Source organism: Camelus dromedarius, chromosome 9, assembly GCF_036321535.1.
Source record: "Camelus dromedarius isolate mCamDro1 chromosome 9, mCamDro1.pat, whole genome shotgun sequence".
Classification (NCBI taxonomy): Eukaryota; Metazoa; Chordata; class Mammalia; order Artiodactyla; family Camelidae; genus Camelus; species Camelus dromedarius.
Genome location: NC_087444.1, coordinates 9,492,319 through 9,512,686, shown reverse-complemented (window position 1 = coordinate 9,512,686; position 20,368 = coordinate 9,492,319). Strand labels below are relative to the sequence as shown.

The 20,368-nt window shown below is 35.4% G+C and overlaps 1 protein-coding gene across 1 annotated transcript in view; it reads left to right on the top strand.

The window, feature by feature from the left end:
• The first annotated feature begins 1,471 nt into the window (after nt 1-1,471).
• Nucleotides 1,472-20,368, top strand: part of OLFM3 (olfactomedin 3) — a 173,653-nt gene continuing 154,756 nt past the window's right edge. Inside the window, exon 1 of the mRNA XM_010975078.3 lies at nt 1,472-1,965. Within this exon, the coding sequence (XP_010973380.1) occupies nt 1,897-1,965 (69 nt within the window). The 5' untranslated portion in view covers nt 1,472-1,896. The remainder of the gene's footprint in view (nt 1,966-20,368) is intronic.

Below are 20,368 nucleotides of genomic sequence, written 5' to 3'. Positions count from 1 at the left end.
AGAGGTAGAGGTTGATAGATAGATAGATATTAGGGTAAGAAACAAATGTAAAAAGAGAAAACCAGAGTTAGCCTCAAATATGCTCTAGAAAGTTATCCCAAAGGGTGTTGGAAATAACTCTGCAGTTTTATTTACTGCCTCAAAAGAAAAGTTCTGTTTCCTGTTTCTGCTAGGAAATAATGGGAATTTCAAACTGTGGTTATAATTACTAGGGTTATCATTGAACTAAAAACCCTCAAGTAATTCCACCATCTTTATGTTATTCTGCAATCCCTTTTCTATGCATAATCCATCTCTTCAATAATTTTTCAAATTTATTTTTCTTACTGTTTCATAGAAAAAAACAATCTCGAGTAATCATGCACATGCACACATACTCATAACATCAGAATAAAAATAGATGCAGTATGATGCAAATCCTTGGGGGTTATAACTTCCAAAAGTATTTGAATCCTAATTTAGATTTCTTGAGTTTATACACATATGAAGCGTTTTCAGTAAAGGATTGGTAGAGATTTTGTATACAGCATGTGTTTGATGTATCAAACATTTATTTTCTTTTTAATGTAGAAGCAATGCCCATATCTCTAGTTCACATATTGCAATCCTCAGGAAATATGATATCTAGAAAAATAAACAGAAGGCATAACTCCAGTTGTATTAAATGCATAATTGAATGAGAGGGAGGTTTCAGGAATTGGTTGCCAATTCCTCACCTTTTTATCTTATGGAAAACACTTTTTCCAGCTTCAGGAAAATGAAGGTGCTTGAGTATAGCTAAACGATGCAGGTTGTGTGCGCAAGTTAGTAATTTATTCTTTCTTTGCTCTTGTGAGGCAGCTATTCTGCCTCTTTTCTTGAGCTCTGAAAACAGAAATACTTGTAAGCTTAGAAATAATGACTTTTCCCATCCCACTGTCCACCCATGACTGAATTCTACCTCAGGCATAAACACAAGTCAGAGTGACAGGGAAATTATATTTCTGGGCATGGCTGTGTGTGAAGGGGAGAGATTTTAGCTGCAGGGGGGCCACTAAAGGAATATCCCATTTATAAGAAACAAAAGCCTCTTCACTTATTTATGCATAGTATTTTCGGATGACCAAAAGTCCTAGATAGATAAATACACATTAACACCTAACCAAATAGATTATTTCAATAGGCTAGTCATAAATGACAGTGATATATACATATATAATAGCTATGAACTGTGCCTTGGACAGAAAATACAAATTGATAGTCTGCAAAGCAAACTTTCTTTAACGCACTAAATACAGTATCAAGTCCTCTGCCAATGACAGCAGAAGATTCCAGGCACCATTTGTTTCACAATCCTGTATCTAGCTGACTCTTTACTTCTCTGCAGCTCAAGTTGCCAGCAAATACTGAACTGGAGCGCAAGAGTCAATCCTTGTTCGGTTTAACAAATTCCCCGCAAAATATCTCCCCAAGCCCCCAGGAGCTGTAGTGATGTCATATCCGTTGCCCAGGTCTCCACACCTCTCTCAGCAGTTACTCCCTTTATCTTTTTCTTGGGTCAAAACTTTTGAGGTGGGCTGGCTAGAGAGCCGCAGGAGAAAAGGTAAACTGGGACGCGCGAGTTGGAGGCGCTTCAGCACCTCGGTCAGCGCCCACTGCAGCCCAACCCACCCTCTAAAGCTCGCGAACTCCCAGCTCTGAGAATGCCTGCGGAATGACCGCCCCCCAGGGCGGCTGCCGCTGCTGCCGCCACTGCTACCGCCGCCGCTGCTCCTGCTCCTGCTCCTGCCACCGCCTCTGTCTCCACTCTGCTCTGACTGGCAGGCAGAAAGTGCAACTGACGAAGGAAAGGTCTCTGCAGTGAGAGTGGAGTGGCTACATAAAAGAGAGTGAAGAGAGGGCAAAAAACAGATCAGAATGCAGGCGACGTCCAGCCTACTCAACCTCCTGCTGCTGTCTTTGCTTGCTGGATTAGATCCTTCCAAGGTATGGGCAATATTTTAACTCTAGTTTGAAATAAATGTGCAATATTTAACGAACCGACTAAAAACGCATATGATTATGCCAAAAAATACTCAAAGAAGGGCACGAAAGACAGCTCTTCCAGCTATTCTTTGGTGTCTGGCGTATCCCCAATGCTTGGATGATAACAAGGTGAACTACCGGAGGAATAGCTCCTCAAGGTAGAGTCCGGGAGAGAGGGGGGAGGGACCAGGAGTCAATATACAGTGTATGGGCAGCGGGCAATGCGGCTCTCGGGAGAATTTAGCTTATTTGGTATCCAAGTGCTTAGTGTTCTCTTCTGAAGTCAGACGGGTAATGCAAAGGAGTTAGCAGATAAAACAATGCAATTTGTAATCACGTATTCGGAGCTGGTGAACCGTTTCTTTGTTGAAAGAAGAGTAGCGTTTTCCAGCTGATCCTGGTCAATAATACTCCCATCGCAGACGTGCTGCGGTTTGTGTCCGAAACATTTGGAATGCTGCTTGTAACACACACGGCAGAGCAGCGGAGCTCTACTCTCTGCCATGGCTGAGAGGCGCTGGTAAAGGGGGCTTGTGTTTATTTGCTTATTTCTTTTCATTAAGGAAATTAGGGAGCACTGAGGAAGTTCTGATTACCAGTATCAAGAAACAGGAAGTGAGAACCCTATCAAACTAAGGAGGGCAATAGGAAAGATGAGTTGTCTCATAGCTATTGAACTCTGCAAATTATCCAGTACTGGCAATTAAAGTGAACGCCAACCTCTTTTGATAAAAAGTCAGAAAATATGGCAAAATATTTTCAGGAGTGTATGAGAAAAGTTTTTGATGATAAAGTGAGATAATTTGAGAGCTTCAGCATTCTAAGAAAATCATAATTATCTGGAATAACATAAGGCATCTGGCAAGAGTAAGAGTTAAGTTTTTAAATTATTTTACTTAACTGGTCAAGAGCAATTTGACACAACAGGGAAAATAATGTCATATTATAAAACCACTTAAAGCAGTATTTTGGAATGTTGCAGTTATTGCAAATAACTGTGTAGTGTAGAGAGACTGTTTCTTTTCAAAACTGAATAGAACTAAGATGCAACCAAGCATAACCCAATATGGTGGTTAACTGAATATTTCCTAGGCTTAATACAAATGTGAAAACTTAGAATCATGTCATATATACTTATAATTATTTCTGTGCACTTTTCATATTTAGAGAGATCTGATGAGAATAAAATCATTTTACTTTAAAGCTATGGCTGTGCTGATACTGTCACTGTAAAATCTTCACACAGTATGTGAATGCCATCTTGATGATCTTAATGGGACATTGTACACACTGAGAGGTAGCTTTAAAGCATTTTACATCTAGGTAAAAAGTCTTGATTCTGCTTTTATACTTTTCTAATCCTTTTTTTTTTTCACTTTTTTCTCTGGATCTACAGTGAAACATTCCATCCATTGCCACTTTCATTAAATTATGTTAGTTACAACTTCAAACACATTCTATCATATATCTCATTTGGAATATTCTTGGTAAAACATTTTAAAAAAGCGAAGCAAGTTCCCAAGTTACTGCATTAAAAAACTTTAACTTAAAGTGAGTTAGTCTTTCTTAAAAATCAATTCAGAAATGCAGAGCTTTACTAACAACTTATGTTTGATTTGATTTGTCTGTTATCTTTGATGTATAAATATCTTCACTTCTTGCACCCCAATCTTTCCCAAATTAAAAATATATAAACAAAGAAGAGCTTTTGTTAAACAGTGGGATGAATCCTCCAAATAAATGACCCATTTTTAGTTAATGTGATCTTTTCTAGTATTGATAAGTTTATTTCCATGTATTCAATGACAGAAAACTTTTCTTCTGATTTAACTGTGGCTATTTGGTACAACTGAACTGACAAACCCAGGGAAGGAAAGGCATACATTAACTTTTCAAACTGTCCTTTTCAGCTTCTAGATACTGCAATACAGTATGCAAAGAAAAGCAGATGGTATTTTGTTCTACACCACATATGCCATTATAGATAATATTAAAATGTTCATAGCAAGTGATTTTAATGTGGTAAAAAGTTTTTGGACTGGCAGACAAAATTTTGCTTAAAAAAAGAGAAAAAAAGCTACATTTGTATGTTTTATCCAACTGTTGTGAATCACCAGACTGTATCACTCCCACCCACCAAAATCACAAACGAAACCACTGAAATCTCAAAATTATTGGCAATTAGGTTATAAAATAGAAATTTCTTAAACTTTATTTATTATTGTATTAACTACTTAAGGGTTTAGATAATAAAATTAGCATTCATAATGCAAATTATGTTTGGTGAAACTGAAATTATATTCTGATAATATAGTGGCACACAAGACCACAGTTTTTGGACAAATAAGTAATAATTAAGTAATAACACTTAAATGTACAAGAGTTTTAAACCACTAATTTTTTACATACTAATGTATTAGGGCTGATATATTTCAAAATCATATTTTTAAATAAATTCATTTAAGTATTTTTCTATATTATTAGACTTTATAGTAAACATAAATCATGCATGGATACACACAAACTGGCAAAACAGGAGAGCTATTAAAATTGCACAGACTTTTTTTTAGGAATAGGATTGCCACACTTATCAGATATTGGAAATCTAAATCTCAGAGCATGCTTATTATATATTAATTTATCTAAAACACAAAGGCTTTCTAACAATAGTATCAATTCCATTTCATGGAAAACTATGTAACATTTATGTTTATGATCATTTTCCCCAAGACTGAAACCTACAGATCATATATGACATTTTATTAAGTATCTCCATCTTATGGTAAGATAAATTACTTGAAAGTCAATTTTATTGTAAAAACTTTTTTTAAATGCCCAGACTTCTATATTCATAGGATGAACTTACTTTCACATGCACTTACTTTCTTTTCTCTCATTTAATATCTCAGAAATTGGCAAGATTAATATCTTCTTTCAGTAATGGAAGGCAGTTCAACACTGATCAATTATTTGTATTTGTATATGGACAGACTATCAATTTTCCTCTCCAGAAAATCATGAGAATTATGTTTTCTTAATTAAAATCTTATTAACAACTTTCCAGTTCCATTTAGAAAAACTCATGGGTATATCACTTTGCCTATTTTAAGAGATATTAATTAATTTCATTTGTAATAGAGGGTCTGAACCACAGGCAATATGCCAAATCATTATTTATTTAGTTTAATAAATAAATTAAGAAAAACCAAAGCTTGCAGGAATTCAATTATTGCTCGGTTTTTACAGAGAAAGGAATAGTTCAGTGTAGGAAATTCCTGAGGGCGGCTGCTAGATGGCATCTCTGTGCTTTTAAACTGAAGGCACAGAGTTCAGTAATGACCTTGACAGTAGGAGAGTGAACCTCTTCTTCTTTTACAAGAAGATTTCCAGCAGACCATTACTTGAACATTGTAACAAAACAGTAATCCCTGTGAATTAGACCCATGAATTTCTCTGCTCTGAGGTGCTGAACTACGCAAAAAAGAAATTTAAATGTGGCTGTGCAGGTTTCAAACAGAACATTTACATCGTTGTCAGATATTGGAGAACAGTTAAAAAGAGGTGACACGGGCAGAGCCACATATCGCAGTGACTGTTGAACTTTAAAGAAGTCATGCTTATGTGACAAACACATTGAAGAATGCCTTAGCATGCTTAGATTGAGAAAGCATTCACTCTTTTCTTACCCCGAAATATACTAAAGAACACATCACCACAGTGCTTGCTGACACTAAAGACATAAAATGAAACAATGATTCAGCAATAATCTTCAACACTAAACTGTTCTTCCTGTCCAAAACAACCCTACCAATTAGAACTCTTGCCTTAAATAAGACATTTTCTTTAAGCCATATAAACATGATGGGAAGCAAGAGAATTTCAATAATTATATTGTTAAATGTTTCATAATATAATATACCATGTGTAAGTGGCTTTGTGTTTTGGTATTGCTAAAGGAAATCACCACAAACCTAAATTGGCTAGAGGTGGCTTTAGTATATAAATTTAAAGTTCATGTTCTTACAATGTAAATGAAAATTTATAAAAGCAAAACATCAAGAGAAAAAAACTGAGATCAGTTTCAATTTACTTTAAAATTCCCCTTAAAAATCTATCTTCTCCTGTGTGTCTTATGTGTCAGAGACATCCTCTATACAACAGGATCAACTCAAGTTAGAACAGAAAATATGGATCAGTGGCATTTGACAGACCTGTAATTACACATCAATAAACTCTGATGTGATAAAAAGTGAAAAGTTTGACACAGCCCAACAATGTTTTGAAAGAGCAAATGACTTTCCTACTCTCATTTTATCCCCAGCCTTCCCAACCCAATTAAATATTTATTTTGGAAAGTAAATATTTTTTCCTACTCTTTCTCTTGGCAAATCAAAAAGGTTAAATTGTACTGCTTTCCTTTATTTTTCTAAAGTTCTTATTCATTGTAATTTTGCAACTATACTTTTTAGAAAAATGACTATTGTGACAATCTGTTCTCTATTGGGAGGGAAAACAGCACAAGAGTGAGAAACAAAGGGGGCAGGATTCAGAGTCTGTCATTTCTCATCTCTACTTTGCCACTGACATATATATATGTGTGTATGTATTATAAATGTATATAATACATAGGTTATATAATACACTATGTTAAATTATATATAATACACACATATATATATGACTTTGGGGAAGCTGTGACCTCAGTGTTCTCACCTGTATGATGAGGAATCTCTTAAAACTTCTTGGTTAAACTCTAGAATGACTCTGTGCTATGGTCTGTATGTGTGTGTTCCCTCCCCTTCCCATAATACATATGTTGAAACCTAATCCCAAGGTGATGATATTAAGATATGGGGCCTTTGGGAGGTGATTATGTCATGACGATGGAGCCCTTAGGAATGAGATTAGTGCTCTCATATAAGAGGCCCCAGAGAGATAGCTCGTTCTTTTCATCATGTGAGAATACAAGAAGACTGCTACCCGGAAGAGGGCCCCCAGCTGACCATGCTGGTACCTTGATCTTGAACTTCCAGCCTTCAGAATTGTGAGAAATAAATAATCCGTTTATAAGATGCCCAGTCTGGGGCATTTTGTTATAGCAGCCCAAACAGACTTAATAATATTCTGCTTAATAATATTTGACCATTCATTAAAAATTAGCAAATTCTTTTGTAAGGTATAGCTTGTAAGATCATAAACTTTGTGAAAGCTGGGGATCAGCCTGCCTAGATAACTTCGTGACGTTTTCATCTTCTGTGTTTGGCATTTGGAGTCTTCAATTTTCTACTTCCTCATGCACCCTCCTCTCCCTCCCTTCTGTCTCCACATTCATGATCCATGTACTCAGGCTTCTATCCATTCACCCACCAAACTCTGCTTCCCTGACAAGATTGCTTATCAGTCTTGTGGATCTGAAAGCCAACATGTTTCCTACTTCAGCTGTAAGTCTTTAATTTAATGAAAACTTCTCTAGTGACAAGTAAAATGAAAACTTATTTCCCATACAAAGGGAATTGCTGGTGTACTGAAGATGTGGGAGGTATTTGGGAGGGCTACTTATAAAAAGTTCATGCATATTCATTGCTGACTCTTCCCAAACAGAAACACCCTTAAATATTTCAGACTAGCACCTATTAGAAAAACCACAATTTTTGTACTAAAAAAAAATAAAGAAAAAAAAATGAGACTGGATAGAGCTGCAGCTTAGAAGATAAGACTTGGCATTTGACTGTCTTTAAATATTAATAGCCATCATTTGGCTAAAAAAGAAAAGAAAACTTATTGGCAATAGTGAAATTAAGAAAGGAAATACAGTAATATCACAAGGAAAATAGCCAATATTTTATAGTAACTATAAATGTAGTATAACTTTTAAAAAGTGTGAATCACTTGAAACTAATATTTACATCAACTATACCACAATAAAAAATAAATAAATTGAAAGGATTAAAAATTAAAGGAAGAAGATACAAAACCAGACAGTTGACTTTGTGGGTTAGGTGAGATGAAAGGGAGTGTTTGGGGTCATCTGTGCATCTGCGTCAATGCGTGTGAGTTCACATACGTGAACAAATTATTTCATAGCAGCGTTAAAATAGTAAGGTAACACAAAAACTATTTAAACATTATCTGCCTAGAATCCAGGTTTAAACTGAAAATAGGATGTGGAAAACTGGTCATCCGTCTACCCAGTCTGTGCTACTTATCAATTAAAAACTGTGAAGGATTTTTTTTAATGAAGCTAATATTTTAATGACAATTTTCAAATACAACTTTAAAAATTGTATTCCAAACTAATAGCATGGTAAAGGAGGGAGCTGGACTTGGGATCATAGGAAGTGGTTTTAAGTCCTAACTGCAACTTTTCAGTGTCACTTAACCACTCTAATGCCCAGTTTTCAATAATTATGGAATCAATGTAATAGCAACGGAATTTATACAGCTGTTGATGATATTAATATATGTGAAAAATCTATTTTAAACCATAAAGTTCTGTGAAAATATTCTACTAACATCAACCAACCTATAGCCAAATCTAAAGTAGCACAGAATCTTCAGTGCACCGTATCCTATAGTCACAGGACTCTCGTGCTCCTTCTATCTTTCTGTTCCCTCTTCTTAACTTTCAGAGAAGTGAATGCCATTCACATACAGTTATCAGCAGGGCTTCTCAGAACCAGTGCACAATTTTGGTCAAATCTCCAATTTCAATGTCTTAGCTTTAAAATTTATATCAATACTTAATATACCTATAAAGGCACCTCTTATAAGTTTGTTAGGAGAAAATAAAAGACGTGAAGAGTGGTTCCATTAACATCAGAGCCAAACCTGTCAAGAAAAGAGCTTTTAAACTAATCATGGAGATGCGCTAACAGAGAGTACAGATATATTTCAACAAAGGATCTACCAACAAATAAAACTTCTTTTTTGACCATCATGCAAAGTATAGGCGTCTTGTGCCTTTGCAAAGTACAACAATAATAAAGTACTTTAAATCCTTAGATTTAAAACTATTAAAGAAAGAAAGTCTAAATAGGAATTGTCTTAAGTTACTCAATCTAAAAATGTTCAGGGCAGAGGGTCGCTCTCTTAGTCCTTTCAGGCTGCTATAACAAAACACCACACACTGGGGTAGATCATTAACAACAGAAATGTATTGCTTATAGTTCTGGAGGCTGGGAAGTCCAAGATCAAAGCACCAGCATGGATGAGTTTTGATGAAGTCCTCTTCCCGGTTCATAGCTGGAGCCTTCTTGCTGTGTTTTCATAAGGTGGAGAGGGCCAGGGATTTCTGTGAAACCTCTTTTATAATGGCACTAATTCCATTCACGAGGGCTCTGCTCTCATCACTCAAATACTCCTCAAAGGCTTATCTCCTAATAGCATCACCTTGGGCGTTAAAATATCAACATATGAATTCTGGGGGAGACAAACATTCAGACCATACAGTAATGAAAAAATGACCACTTTTATGAACACAATTCCTTTGTTCTTTTCTCTTGAATTGTTTTCTCCATCCCTCTGTTTATACTAGTTTCTCTGCTCTTCTCAATAGAGAGACTTCTATAAAGTGCTTGAAAAGACCTGACCCTTAATTAGACACAATAACGTTTCTCCAGATGTTGCTCATCCAAATGCAAGTCCACCTGAATAACTCAAGAATGGATTCCTTCTTTCCTCCTTTTAACCCATGTAGATAATATGAAGGGTAAAAACAGATGAGAGCAACTACATAATCTGAAGGCTATAGTCTACCCATGAACAACTATTACTTAAGAAATACGCTGTTTCCAAAATACTTGCACACCATACCATGGTGAGGTTTAATTCACTTGTTACTTACTCCAGAGGCAGCAAACCATTTTGGGGAGAGGGAGATGTCCAAGATACAGAAACAGCATAAGACCATGTAACTTACGTGGCATTAATAAAAATACTCAAAAATGTTGTCAAAACAATCAAAATACACTTTTCTAAAAAAACTTATCTTTTGTGCTTTAAAGCAAGGTGTTGTAAAGCATATATCACAAAGCTATGCCTTCTGTCATACCAAGCCTTCAGAAGAATAAAAATAAATTCAGAGAAAGGATCACAGATGCTGCTGTGCTCACGCCTTTGCCTCTCCTTGGAAAGCTCATTCCCACTTCCCCATATGTCAAAAAATTACCTACATTTTAAGATGCAACTCAAATGTCACTTCTTCCCTAAATCCTTCCCAGATATTCCTTGACCCCCAGGAAGAGGTAATCCTGATAAACTAAGAACACTTATAAGAAAAAAAATCATGTTTTATTTATCTTTGCACCCACAGCCACTGGCATTGACACAGAATAGGTATCCAGTGAACACAGATTGAGTTGATCTTCTTCCCCTGGACAATTTGCAAAACACTCTATTTCCAATCACTCTTACTACATTTACCACTTCCTTTTTTTTAAATTGGGTATTTACTGTATTTCGTCTCTCTTACTAAATTATAACGTAGTTGAGGACAGGCTCTGTGTCTTGGCCATTATCTAATCCTCTTCTATCTATGAACTAGCTCAGTGCCTGCTCAGATATGATACTACTCAGCATGTGTTAAATGAATAGATGAACAGGTGAAGGGAAAAACCTTAAAATCTTGGGATAAATTATTCATGAATATAATCTGTTTTTGGTACATGCTCCCATCAGACAGTATTTAGGGGTAGGAGAGTAAGACTGACTCAAAGAACCTTGTTTCAAGGGCTTAGAACTGTTGTAGCAGGTTATTTATCTTGAAGAAAACACAATTTTTAAAAAAAATCTGATTAATGTCCTATCCCGTCTCACCGTCCTCAGTGCTGCTTTTGACTTTTGGCAACTCTCTGGGATAACACAGACTTAAACAATACTCTTATGAACTACTGTGTTTCATCCTGCTTCGTGGCAGTTAACATCTCCTCTTTTTCCTTGGTGTATGTATGGGTGTCCATTTTATTTGCATAAGTTTGTAAGTCTAAACATTTCATTAATTTGTGCTTATTGTTTTGATTACCTTTATTTTATGTAATGTCTTATTTTATTGGATAAATTAGTGTATTATCTCTATTTTTCTGCCGCTTTGTAGGGACTGAGTTATTTTTTAAGGATCTAAAGTATTCCATTGAAATTATCTTAGTATATATTCCTAAAAATAGAAAGGGAAGTATATATTCCCATAGAAAGGGAAGTAATTTGGCTCCACGTTTGTACTACATTACTATGAGCACACCACCACCAAGCAGAGTAATGCTGAACGGTTATTAAAAGTAAATAAAGGTAGAGTTAGATTTATCTGACTTTATCTACCTTGTAACTTCTAAATATAATCAGAAATTCAAATTTTGATAATTAACTGTGTAGGTGAAAATGCTCTGAAAAGAAATGTCAGTAATAAAACTGCTTCAACAGTACAAGTAAACAGCTATTTAGATAACCCTACAGGGAGGACATAAATTGAATAGACGATCCTTTTTATTTTTCCAACTAAATTGAAGGTGATTAAGAAGCATTATCCCATGATGATTTAAATAGCATTACTAGAGGGACCAGTTCCAAATGGCAAGATTTCTTCAGAGATCAGGATTGGAAACGTTGATTCACTGGCACCAAAATGTCACTGGTGAGATATTGCCTTACAAAAGATGCCATCACTTCTGGGAATGATCTATGTCTATGACTGCTTATGGAATTGTTTATTCTGTGAGTAATTTTACGTCTACATGCGTTTTGTGGCATGGTGACTACATCTTAGTGCATATCATTACAGTACTAAACGAACTGAAATATCATCTGGCTCAAGACTACTAAAGACTTTCGACTATACTTACTGTATATTATTTATATTGTGTTACAAATATATTCTACTCTTTACAAAAATGTAAGTGCTAGACAAAGTCAGGGAATAAAATGACTCTAGTTTGACTGCCATATACCTTAAAGCACTTAGGGGTAAGGAGGAAGAAAACAGAGAGCTATGATGCTCATCCCAAACAGGTAGTTATTGTAATATATGGTAACTTAAAACTGGGCATAAGATAATTTGAGAGTAAGGAATCAAGTGGCTGGAATGAGTCAATATTTACTAATAGTGACCCTCATTGGTACCAAAGCATCATGACTTCATTGTCAGTCAAAGCAAGAAAAGACTCCAAATCTAAATATCTATCCTAAAATAAAAATAGAATAAGATTTTAAGTGATAAAATTATAAAGGGGTTTACATGCAGCATGGAGGTGAACACATTCAAATACAGTTAAAAGAAAAAGAAGAGATGAGGGGAGATTTATACAACAGGGTTGGATTGCAGCTTTTACAGATGATGTATACAACACATTTGCCAGTGCATATTTAAACATTTCATATGTCGCTTATTGTCCCCTACCAATACCACACACACACACACACACACACACACACACACACACACACACCCCTACACAATGATTACATTCATTAATCTGAGATCTATTACTAATTGTTGGCATTCATTTTTGGAACAAAGTCTTTAATTTAATTCAAATAATCTTTAATATTTATTGGTAAGAAGAAATAGAAGAAAGAAAAAGGCATGAAAACATTCTTAAATTCCTTTCCCTATCTTTACTTTTATCTAAATTTTGCAGATAAGCAATAGAGACATACTGCATCTTGTCCATGTGTATACAGTCATTTCTTTTGGAAAAGATGCCTCTCAAGAGACACAGCTTAACTAATATTAATTTAACATGTAAAATGAAGAAAAGGGAGAGAAACCATAACAAAATCAGAGCAAATTATATAATATTTAGGAAACTGGAAAGTTCATAGCAGTATGAACAGAGCACTAAATTAGGAGTAAGAAAATCTGAGGCTACTATCACCTCTGCAACAATCTAGGTCTATGGCTTTGAGCAATTCACTAAACTATTTTAGTTTCCATTTCCTCATGTACAAAATGAGAATGTTGAACCAAACGCTCTTTTTTTATTGGTGGGTCATCCTAAAATGGGGCACATTCATGTCTTCTAAATGTAGTTCATCACCCTTTCATCCTTCTTCCTTCTCGCAGACTCTCAGATTGTTAAAATGAAGGATAAAATCTAGGCTTCTTCTACCTCACTGCTGAAAATCAAAGTTATGTCATTGAGAAAGCCGTAACAATTCAGTTGTGTACATATTGTGAAACAAAAAAACAAGTAAAATACATAAGCTCATTTCATATCCCAAGCATGACAGCATATTTAACATTTACATCCTTCCCCTTCATTGGCTTTTGTAGTGACATAGTATTCCTACTGTCTTTATTTGACGATAGTTAAAACAAAAGAGACTCTTAGAGTTACAGGAAATAGAAAGGATATCTATTTTAATTCTGCATAAAAGCAACAATCTCCTCTATAACATACCTGGTAAATGTTAGCTAGCTTCTGTCCATATGCTTCTAATATTGGAGAGTAAGACAGTATTCAAGTGATTAGGTTATTTTTAATTAAAAAAAAGTATTAGGAAGTCTTTTCACTGAGTTATGACTTCCAATGATATTTTCTACTACTGAGTTATGATTCTTTATGGGGCTAAATATAATTTTAAAAAGTATATGGACTGTGGTAACAGAATAATGTCCTCCCAAATATGTTCACATCCAAATCCCCAGAACCTGTGAATATATTACCCTACGTGGCCAAAGGGAATTTGTAGATGTGACTAAATTAAGAATCTTGAGGTGGGAAGGTTATCCTGGATCTTCTGATGGGATCATGTAATCAAAAAGTCCTTTAGAGGAGACAGGACAGATGCTCATAGTCATCCCACAGTCAGAAAAAGAACATCCCATAGTCAGAAAAAGAACAGAGGATGATAGAAGCAGAGACTGGAGAGAGGTACTTTAAAGATGGAGGAAGAGGCCAAAGGTCAAGGTCGATGCAGGCCATCTTTAGAAACTGGAAAGCCAAGAAAATGGATTTTTCTCTAGAGCCTCCATAAAGGAAAATAGCCTTGCTGACATTTTCATTTTAACCTTGTAAGAATTGTTTCAGACTTCTGCCCTCCAAAACCTCAAGATACTATGCTTGCATGTTTAAAACCACTAAGTTTATTGTAACTTGTTGTAGCAGCAACAGGAAACTAATAATTAATCCAGATGATAATAATTAATATGTAAATACAAAATATAACTCAACCAAATAATGCTGTAGTCTATGCCTGTAAATATTGATTAGAGAGACCATAGATATGAAATTACAGTAAAGTCTAATAATTATAATGTGAAAATTAAAAATTGTTTATTAAAGATGAAATCAGATTACACATAACTCTAATTGAACTGCATAATAGGTTACTGTGTACCCTAGTTGATATTTATAAGATACAAAGTGAGCCTTTTTGTTGTTGCTGCTAGGGAAAGTCTGCCTATAGAATCTCATCCTCAATCTAAGAACCAAGTGGTTATCATTTCACTTCTTTGCAGCAGAGGACTTTTAAAGGCATTTGATTTCCGATTCTTTGCACTGGATTTGTTATCTACAGTGAAAATACAAATAAATTGTCCACCAATGATTCAGTAAAATGACGATAACAGCTCCTTCTGTTTCATCAAATTTGATCTACCAAAGGCACTGGGACGTCTTCAGATGAAAGCAGTTTTGCTTAGCAAACCAATGCATGTTACATAAATAAAGGCACAAGCATGATGACTGCTCAGTGACGTTCCACAAAATGTAAGCAGGACACACCCTTTTACATGCAGTGGTTATGTTGCTGAATTTGCTTATTTGATTTTAAATAGTTGAGATTTGGTTTTAGCTTTAAAAATTTGTAATAGGAAAAAATAACTAGTCTAGAAATGAACGATTTTCAATGATATTAATTATCACATGTGGTAAAGCAGTTCATTGGTATTCATATTGTGATAATTTTTTCAACTCATAATTGACACTATTCTAAGAGTTGGAAATAAATGAATTTTTTAAAAGGTATAGGTACTACTCTCAAAAAGTTCTTAATATTTTCTTAATATTAGTATATTTACATGTACTAATATACTAATACAATATAATATGCTAATATACTAATACTTGTAGTACTAGTATACTAATATTAATATACTAAAAATTGTAGTACTGTATCTAATAACAGAGACTTGTAAAGGATGCAAGTAGATCACAGAGAATGGGCAGTAGACTGGGGCATAAGAGAAAATCTGAGGGAGATGATGCTTAAAGGAGGAGCAGCTGAACAATGAAGGGAAAAAAGGCGCATTCCACTAAAAAGTAACAGCCTACATGAGGTCACAGAGATGTAAAAGAGCACGTGAGCACTGAAGAGCTTTTTTATGTAACTTAAGTTCTTTCACTGCTAATCATATGGGAAGTAAGAGAAGATGATGCAGGTGAAAAACGAAAAGAGCTATTGGTGGCATTAAATTCTTAGAAAAATGATTACCTAAGGGGTCTAAGACTTGACCTGATCAGATTTTAACATATTTCTGGACTTTAAGTACTTTAACCCCTAGCAAATAAACAAAACAAAATGTAGTTGTATTAGTCAGAGTTCTCCAGAGAAACAAAACCAACAGGATGTGTGTGTGTGTGTGTATACAGAGACACACATATATGATAAATGTGTATAATTTATCATGTATAAAAAGATTTATCATAAGGAATTGGCTCATGTGATTATAGAGGCTGATAATTCCCAGTATCTGCAGTCAACAAGCTAGAGATCCAGGAGAGCTAATGGTGTAGTTCCAATCCAAAAGCCTGCAGACTCAACCTAGAAAGAGCCAGGTTTTAGTTAGAGTCCAAAGGGAGGAAAAAAAATTGATGACCCAGATCAAAGGCTGTTAGGCAGAAGGAAGTTTCTCTTACGCAGTCTTTTTATTCTATTTAAGACTTCAACTGTTTGGACAAGGCACACCTACATCAGAGAGACAGCAATTGGCTTTATTCTGTCTACCAACTCAACTGTTAGTGTCATCCAGAAACATCCTCACAGGCACACCCGAAGTAATGTTCGTAATATGTGCACCCCGTGGCCCAGTCAAGCTGGTACCTAAAATTAGTCATCACAATAGTATTGTTTTTTTAAACCATATAGCTATGTATCTAAGTGTCTCTATATATTATATCAATCTATCTACTAATCTCATTTCTATCTACCTAGCTAGCTTTGTAACCATATACCTATTTTAGTTATCAAAACATAAGATACTGAGAATCCCACCACACATCTTATCCCAAAATCTCTACAATTTCATTGTGATTATCCATCCCTGCCTTGTCCGTGTCATGCTGATTGTGCTCCCATGAAAGCAGTGGCTGAAAACTCTTTGCGTTGTAGATTGCATCACAACCATCATACGTGAAAATTGTTATTACCCAATTATTAAAGTTATTATAAATCCTCTAGTCACAAGTCTGTTTTCTGGAGAGTTTCCCCCAAATAAATGATGTACTATATTTTCATCTGGTTACAAGATGATCCTGGCTTAGTTAAGCAGGCCTGCAATTTGTCATCAGTTAAAACTTTTAGGCATGTTGCATATTGATTTACATTAATTTCAAACTCTATTGATTAGTTTTTCTCATGATGCAAAGTTTACTCATCTTGGACTAAGAGAAATTTCTTTCATCATTCTCATTTTTCTTTTTCTATCCTTTTTTCCCTACTTTCTTCCTTTCTTCCTCCTTCATTTATTTTATTTTTCATCTACTCATTCAAAACATATAATAAACATGCATCATAATGTCAAAATTGAAGCCCAGAAGTTCGAACTGTGTAAAATGGGTTGCCATATTGCAACAAAGGAAACAAAATGACTAGGGTAAGCCTACTGTGGAAGTTTGGAGCCAATTACCCATTGCACGGCATGTGTGTCACCAGGGATTTGTGAAAGATTTCTTCGTATTTTTAGAATGTCTGCCATGAACCTAGTACTAACTGGAATCTAACGATAAGGAAGTGGCCAACAAGACAAAAGCTCTGCCCACATGACACTTATGGTCCAGTAAAAAATACAAATAAGCAAGTGTAAGTCACATAGTAAAACATTATATGGAAGGAGAATCTAAAAACAAAGAAGAGTTAACAGGCAGTGGCATGTTGAGGAGTTGAGACAAATATGTACATACTCAGGAAAGCAAGAGCGTACGTAACGATTTTCGAAAAAGGCAAGGAGGCTAGTAAACTAATGAACTGAGCAAGTAGAAGACAAACAGAAAATGAGATCAGCAATATAGCCTGAAGCCAGATAATGTGGATTCTTGTAATTGGTTTGAGGATTCTGAGTGGGATGGAAAGATTCTAGTGGGTTTTGACATAAAAGCCACATTGTATGATTTATGTCCTAAAAGGATCACTTTGGTTCCTGTTTGAAGAATTTAGTTCTGGGGTTAAGGGAAGAAGTAGAGAGACTTGTAGATTGCATCACAATCTTCTGGTATGAAAGATGGTATGAAAAACTAAGTAAGTGTTGATGGTGGCTAATAGGATTTGTGAATGTACTGGAAATTGACTATGGAAGGTTTTTGGCTTAAGCCACTGAAAAGAAATATGTTTCCTGAGACGCAAGAAACACTGGGAGGAGAGATCAGCCTAGCTTGATTTTCCACATGGTAAGTTTGAAATGCCAATTAGATATCGAAATAGAGTTGGTGAGTAAGCAGTTGGTATCTGGAGTCCAGTGGAGAGGTCTAGACTGAACACATCATTTGAGGAATCATCCTATCAGATAGTATTTAAGCCTGTGAAACTGGAAGGGATTACCAAGAGCAGTAGCCAGACCACAAAGCCTCAAATGTTTAGAGGTAAAAAGCTGAAAGAAAACGAGTAACAGGGACTGAGGAGGAACCCATGTGATAGGAAGAAAATTAAAAGAAGATACGATCTTGAAAACAATGTGAACAAAACATCTCAAGGAGAAAAATTTATTAAATTATCATATGCTTCAGATGGGCTGAGCAACATAAAAATTAAAAATTATTCATTGTTTTTAAAAGTGGAAATAATTGGTAACACTGGTAAATGGTTTCAGCAGACTGATGGTGGCAAAATTCTCATCCTCATGGATTCAATAAAGAATGGAGGAAGAGGAATTTGAGACAATAGACATAAACAAGGCTTCCTAGGAATTCTACTGTGAAGAGAAGAGAAGTCGGGCACATCTAGGGGAGGATGTGGCATCAGATACGTCTGTTTCTGTTTCTAAAATTGGAGAAACAGCACCATGTTATAACGCTGATTGGGATAATCTATGAGAGGTTGGTTTTAAATACAAATGACGTAGAGAATTCTATGGGAACAAGTGGGAAGACAAAGTATTTGTGTACAAAGGCTGTTGGTAGTTTAGATAAGAGAGTGCGAGCACATGGAAGCTCTCCTGTAATTGGTTTTATCTTGTCAGTGAAATAGAAAGCAGGGTCATCGGCTAAGAGCGAGCATGGGTTCCTGGTAGAGGGAAGAGAAGAATGTCCTGAAAACCATGAACAGGAGCAAAGAGGACAGCTTTCCCACTGCCGGGCTTAGCGGCAAAAAGCTTGAGACTGCTTTAGGAGCAGCTGCGTGTTCAGGGGAGAACCACATTTTAATAAAAGTAAAAAAGGTGAAAGAAGTTTTCAGAGAAGTGAGTGGAGATGAGGGAATGTCACTAATGACCGCATTTCTCACATGCTGCTGTCTGCATTAAATCGATAATGAATCTTCCACGTACACTGGAAGACAAGTCTGAGTTTTCCCCAGGAACTAGTTATTTTTTCACTGACTCTATGAACAGGTTTAGCGAGTCCAAACATCTCCTGACATGGAAAATGTAAAAGGCCATACACTAGCTGGAGGGCATTCAACACAGATTACAGTAAAAAGTGGAAAGACGTATTACTCCCTTCCCCGTCACTGGGCCAGGCTTATCTTAGATGCCACACCACACTCAAGAGGAAGACCCATCCATTGAGTCTTAGAAGTTGATATAGTTTATCTGGGAAAAAACAGCTGACAGTATTAACAGAAAGCAGGATTATATATATTTAACCCTATTGGATCAAAACTCTATCCTGAAAATTACCTTGGAACATTTTTGAAGCAATGGAAGAAGTTGTATTGCTAACTGATGTGGGGGCTCTCAGTTCTAAATAGCACTTTTCCTATGTCCAAGAGATCATAGTGCTTCAGCCTCAAACACACAGGAATTTTGGGTTCACTTTTGTTTCTTCCATAAATCCTAAAACCAAAATAAAATCTTATTTCAATGTACTACATTAATGGAAAAAAATTGTAGTTTGCTATTTTAGCCATTTATTTCTACTCTAGCATACGCTTACGGAGACACGGCTCACAAATGGCTCTTAATCTGTTACACAATGTCTTTCTAATTATCCAACAAAAATAAAAGAAGAAAAATGTTTAGTTTTATGTGACTAAAACAAACAAAAAAAAACCCCATCTATGTGGCATTCTTCTCATTTCCCTTGCTATTGGATGATATTACAATAGAGTGAAAAGAATGTGTAATATAATGTAACATTGATGTTGAACTAAGAAATTGGAAATGGAAAATTAAAGCATATGCCTGTGTATGTGTGCATAATATCAACGTTTGTGTCTGAAAGAGGGAAAATTTCATCTGGAAACTACCAGAGTAAAACCTCAACAATCGAAACTAATTATATCAAATACAGAAGTAAGTGAACAGCATGACTTACAAAATATTTTTTAATGCAGCTTGATTATTTCCAAATCACGTAATAAGCTATGTTAGTTCTACAGAGTTTATTTGAACTCCTGCCTAACAGAGATCTTTAGAACTCCTTATAAAAATAGATGAAATGACTTTCAAATTATCCTATCAACTGAATGAACATGAGTGATTTAAATTTCCCATGAAAATTCCATTTACACTAAAGGATAAAAAAGTTTGTTTCCTTCTTTCTTTTCTTCTTTTCTTCCTTTTATCCTTTTACACAAAGAAAATACCACCTTTAACCGCTGTCACAATTATTAGATGGTCCAAAGGACAGGAAACTGCAAAAAACTGTTTATTGATTGAAATTATAATAAATTACTTTTGCTAAAAGCATGTTACTTCTCTCTAAATCACACATTTCTCAGTAATATAATGCTGAAAATAACACCTCCGTCATGGGACTACATGAAGGTTAAATGAGATAACCTTTTGAAGCATCCAGTCTGTTGCCTGGTACTTAGTAGGTGCTAAAGAAATGGTAGCTTATTTTTCAGTAAATCAGTGTCCAAAAAATACTGCTTGTGCTATATGTCCTACTTTGTAACTAAATGTCCTAAATCTGTTACCTGACATTACTCATTCAGTTCCTCTTACCCAATTTTGCATTATTCCCAGCATTTCTTATGACAAAAGAAAACACACATG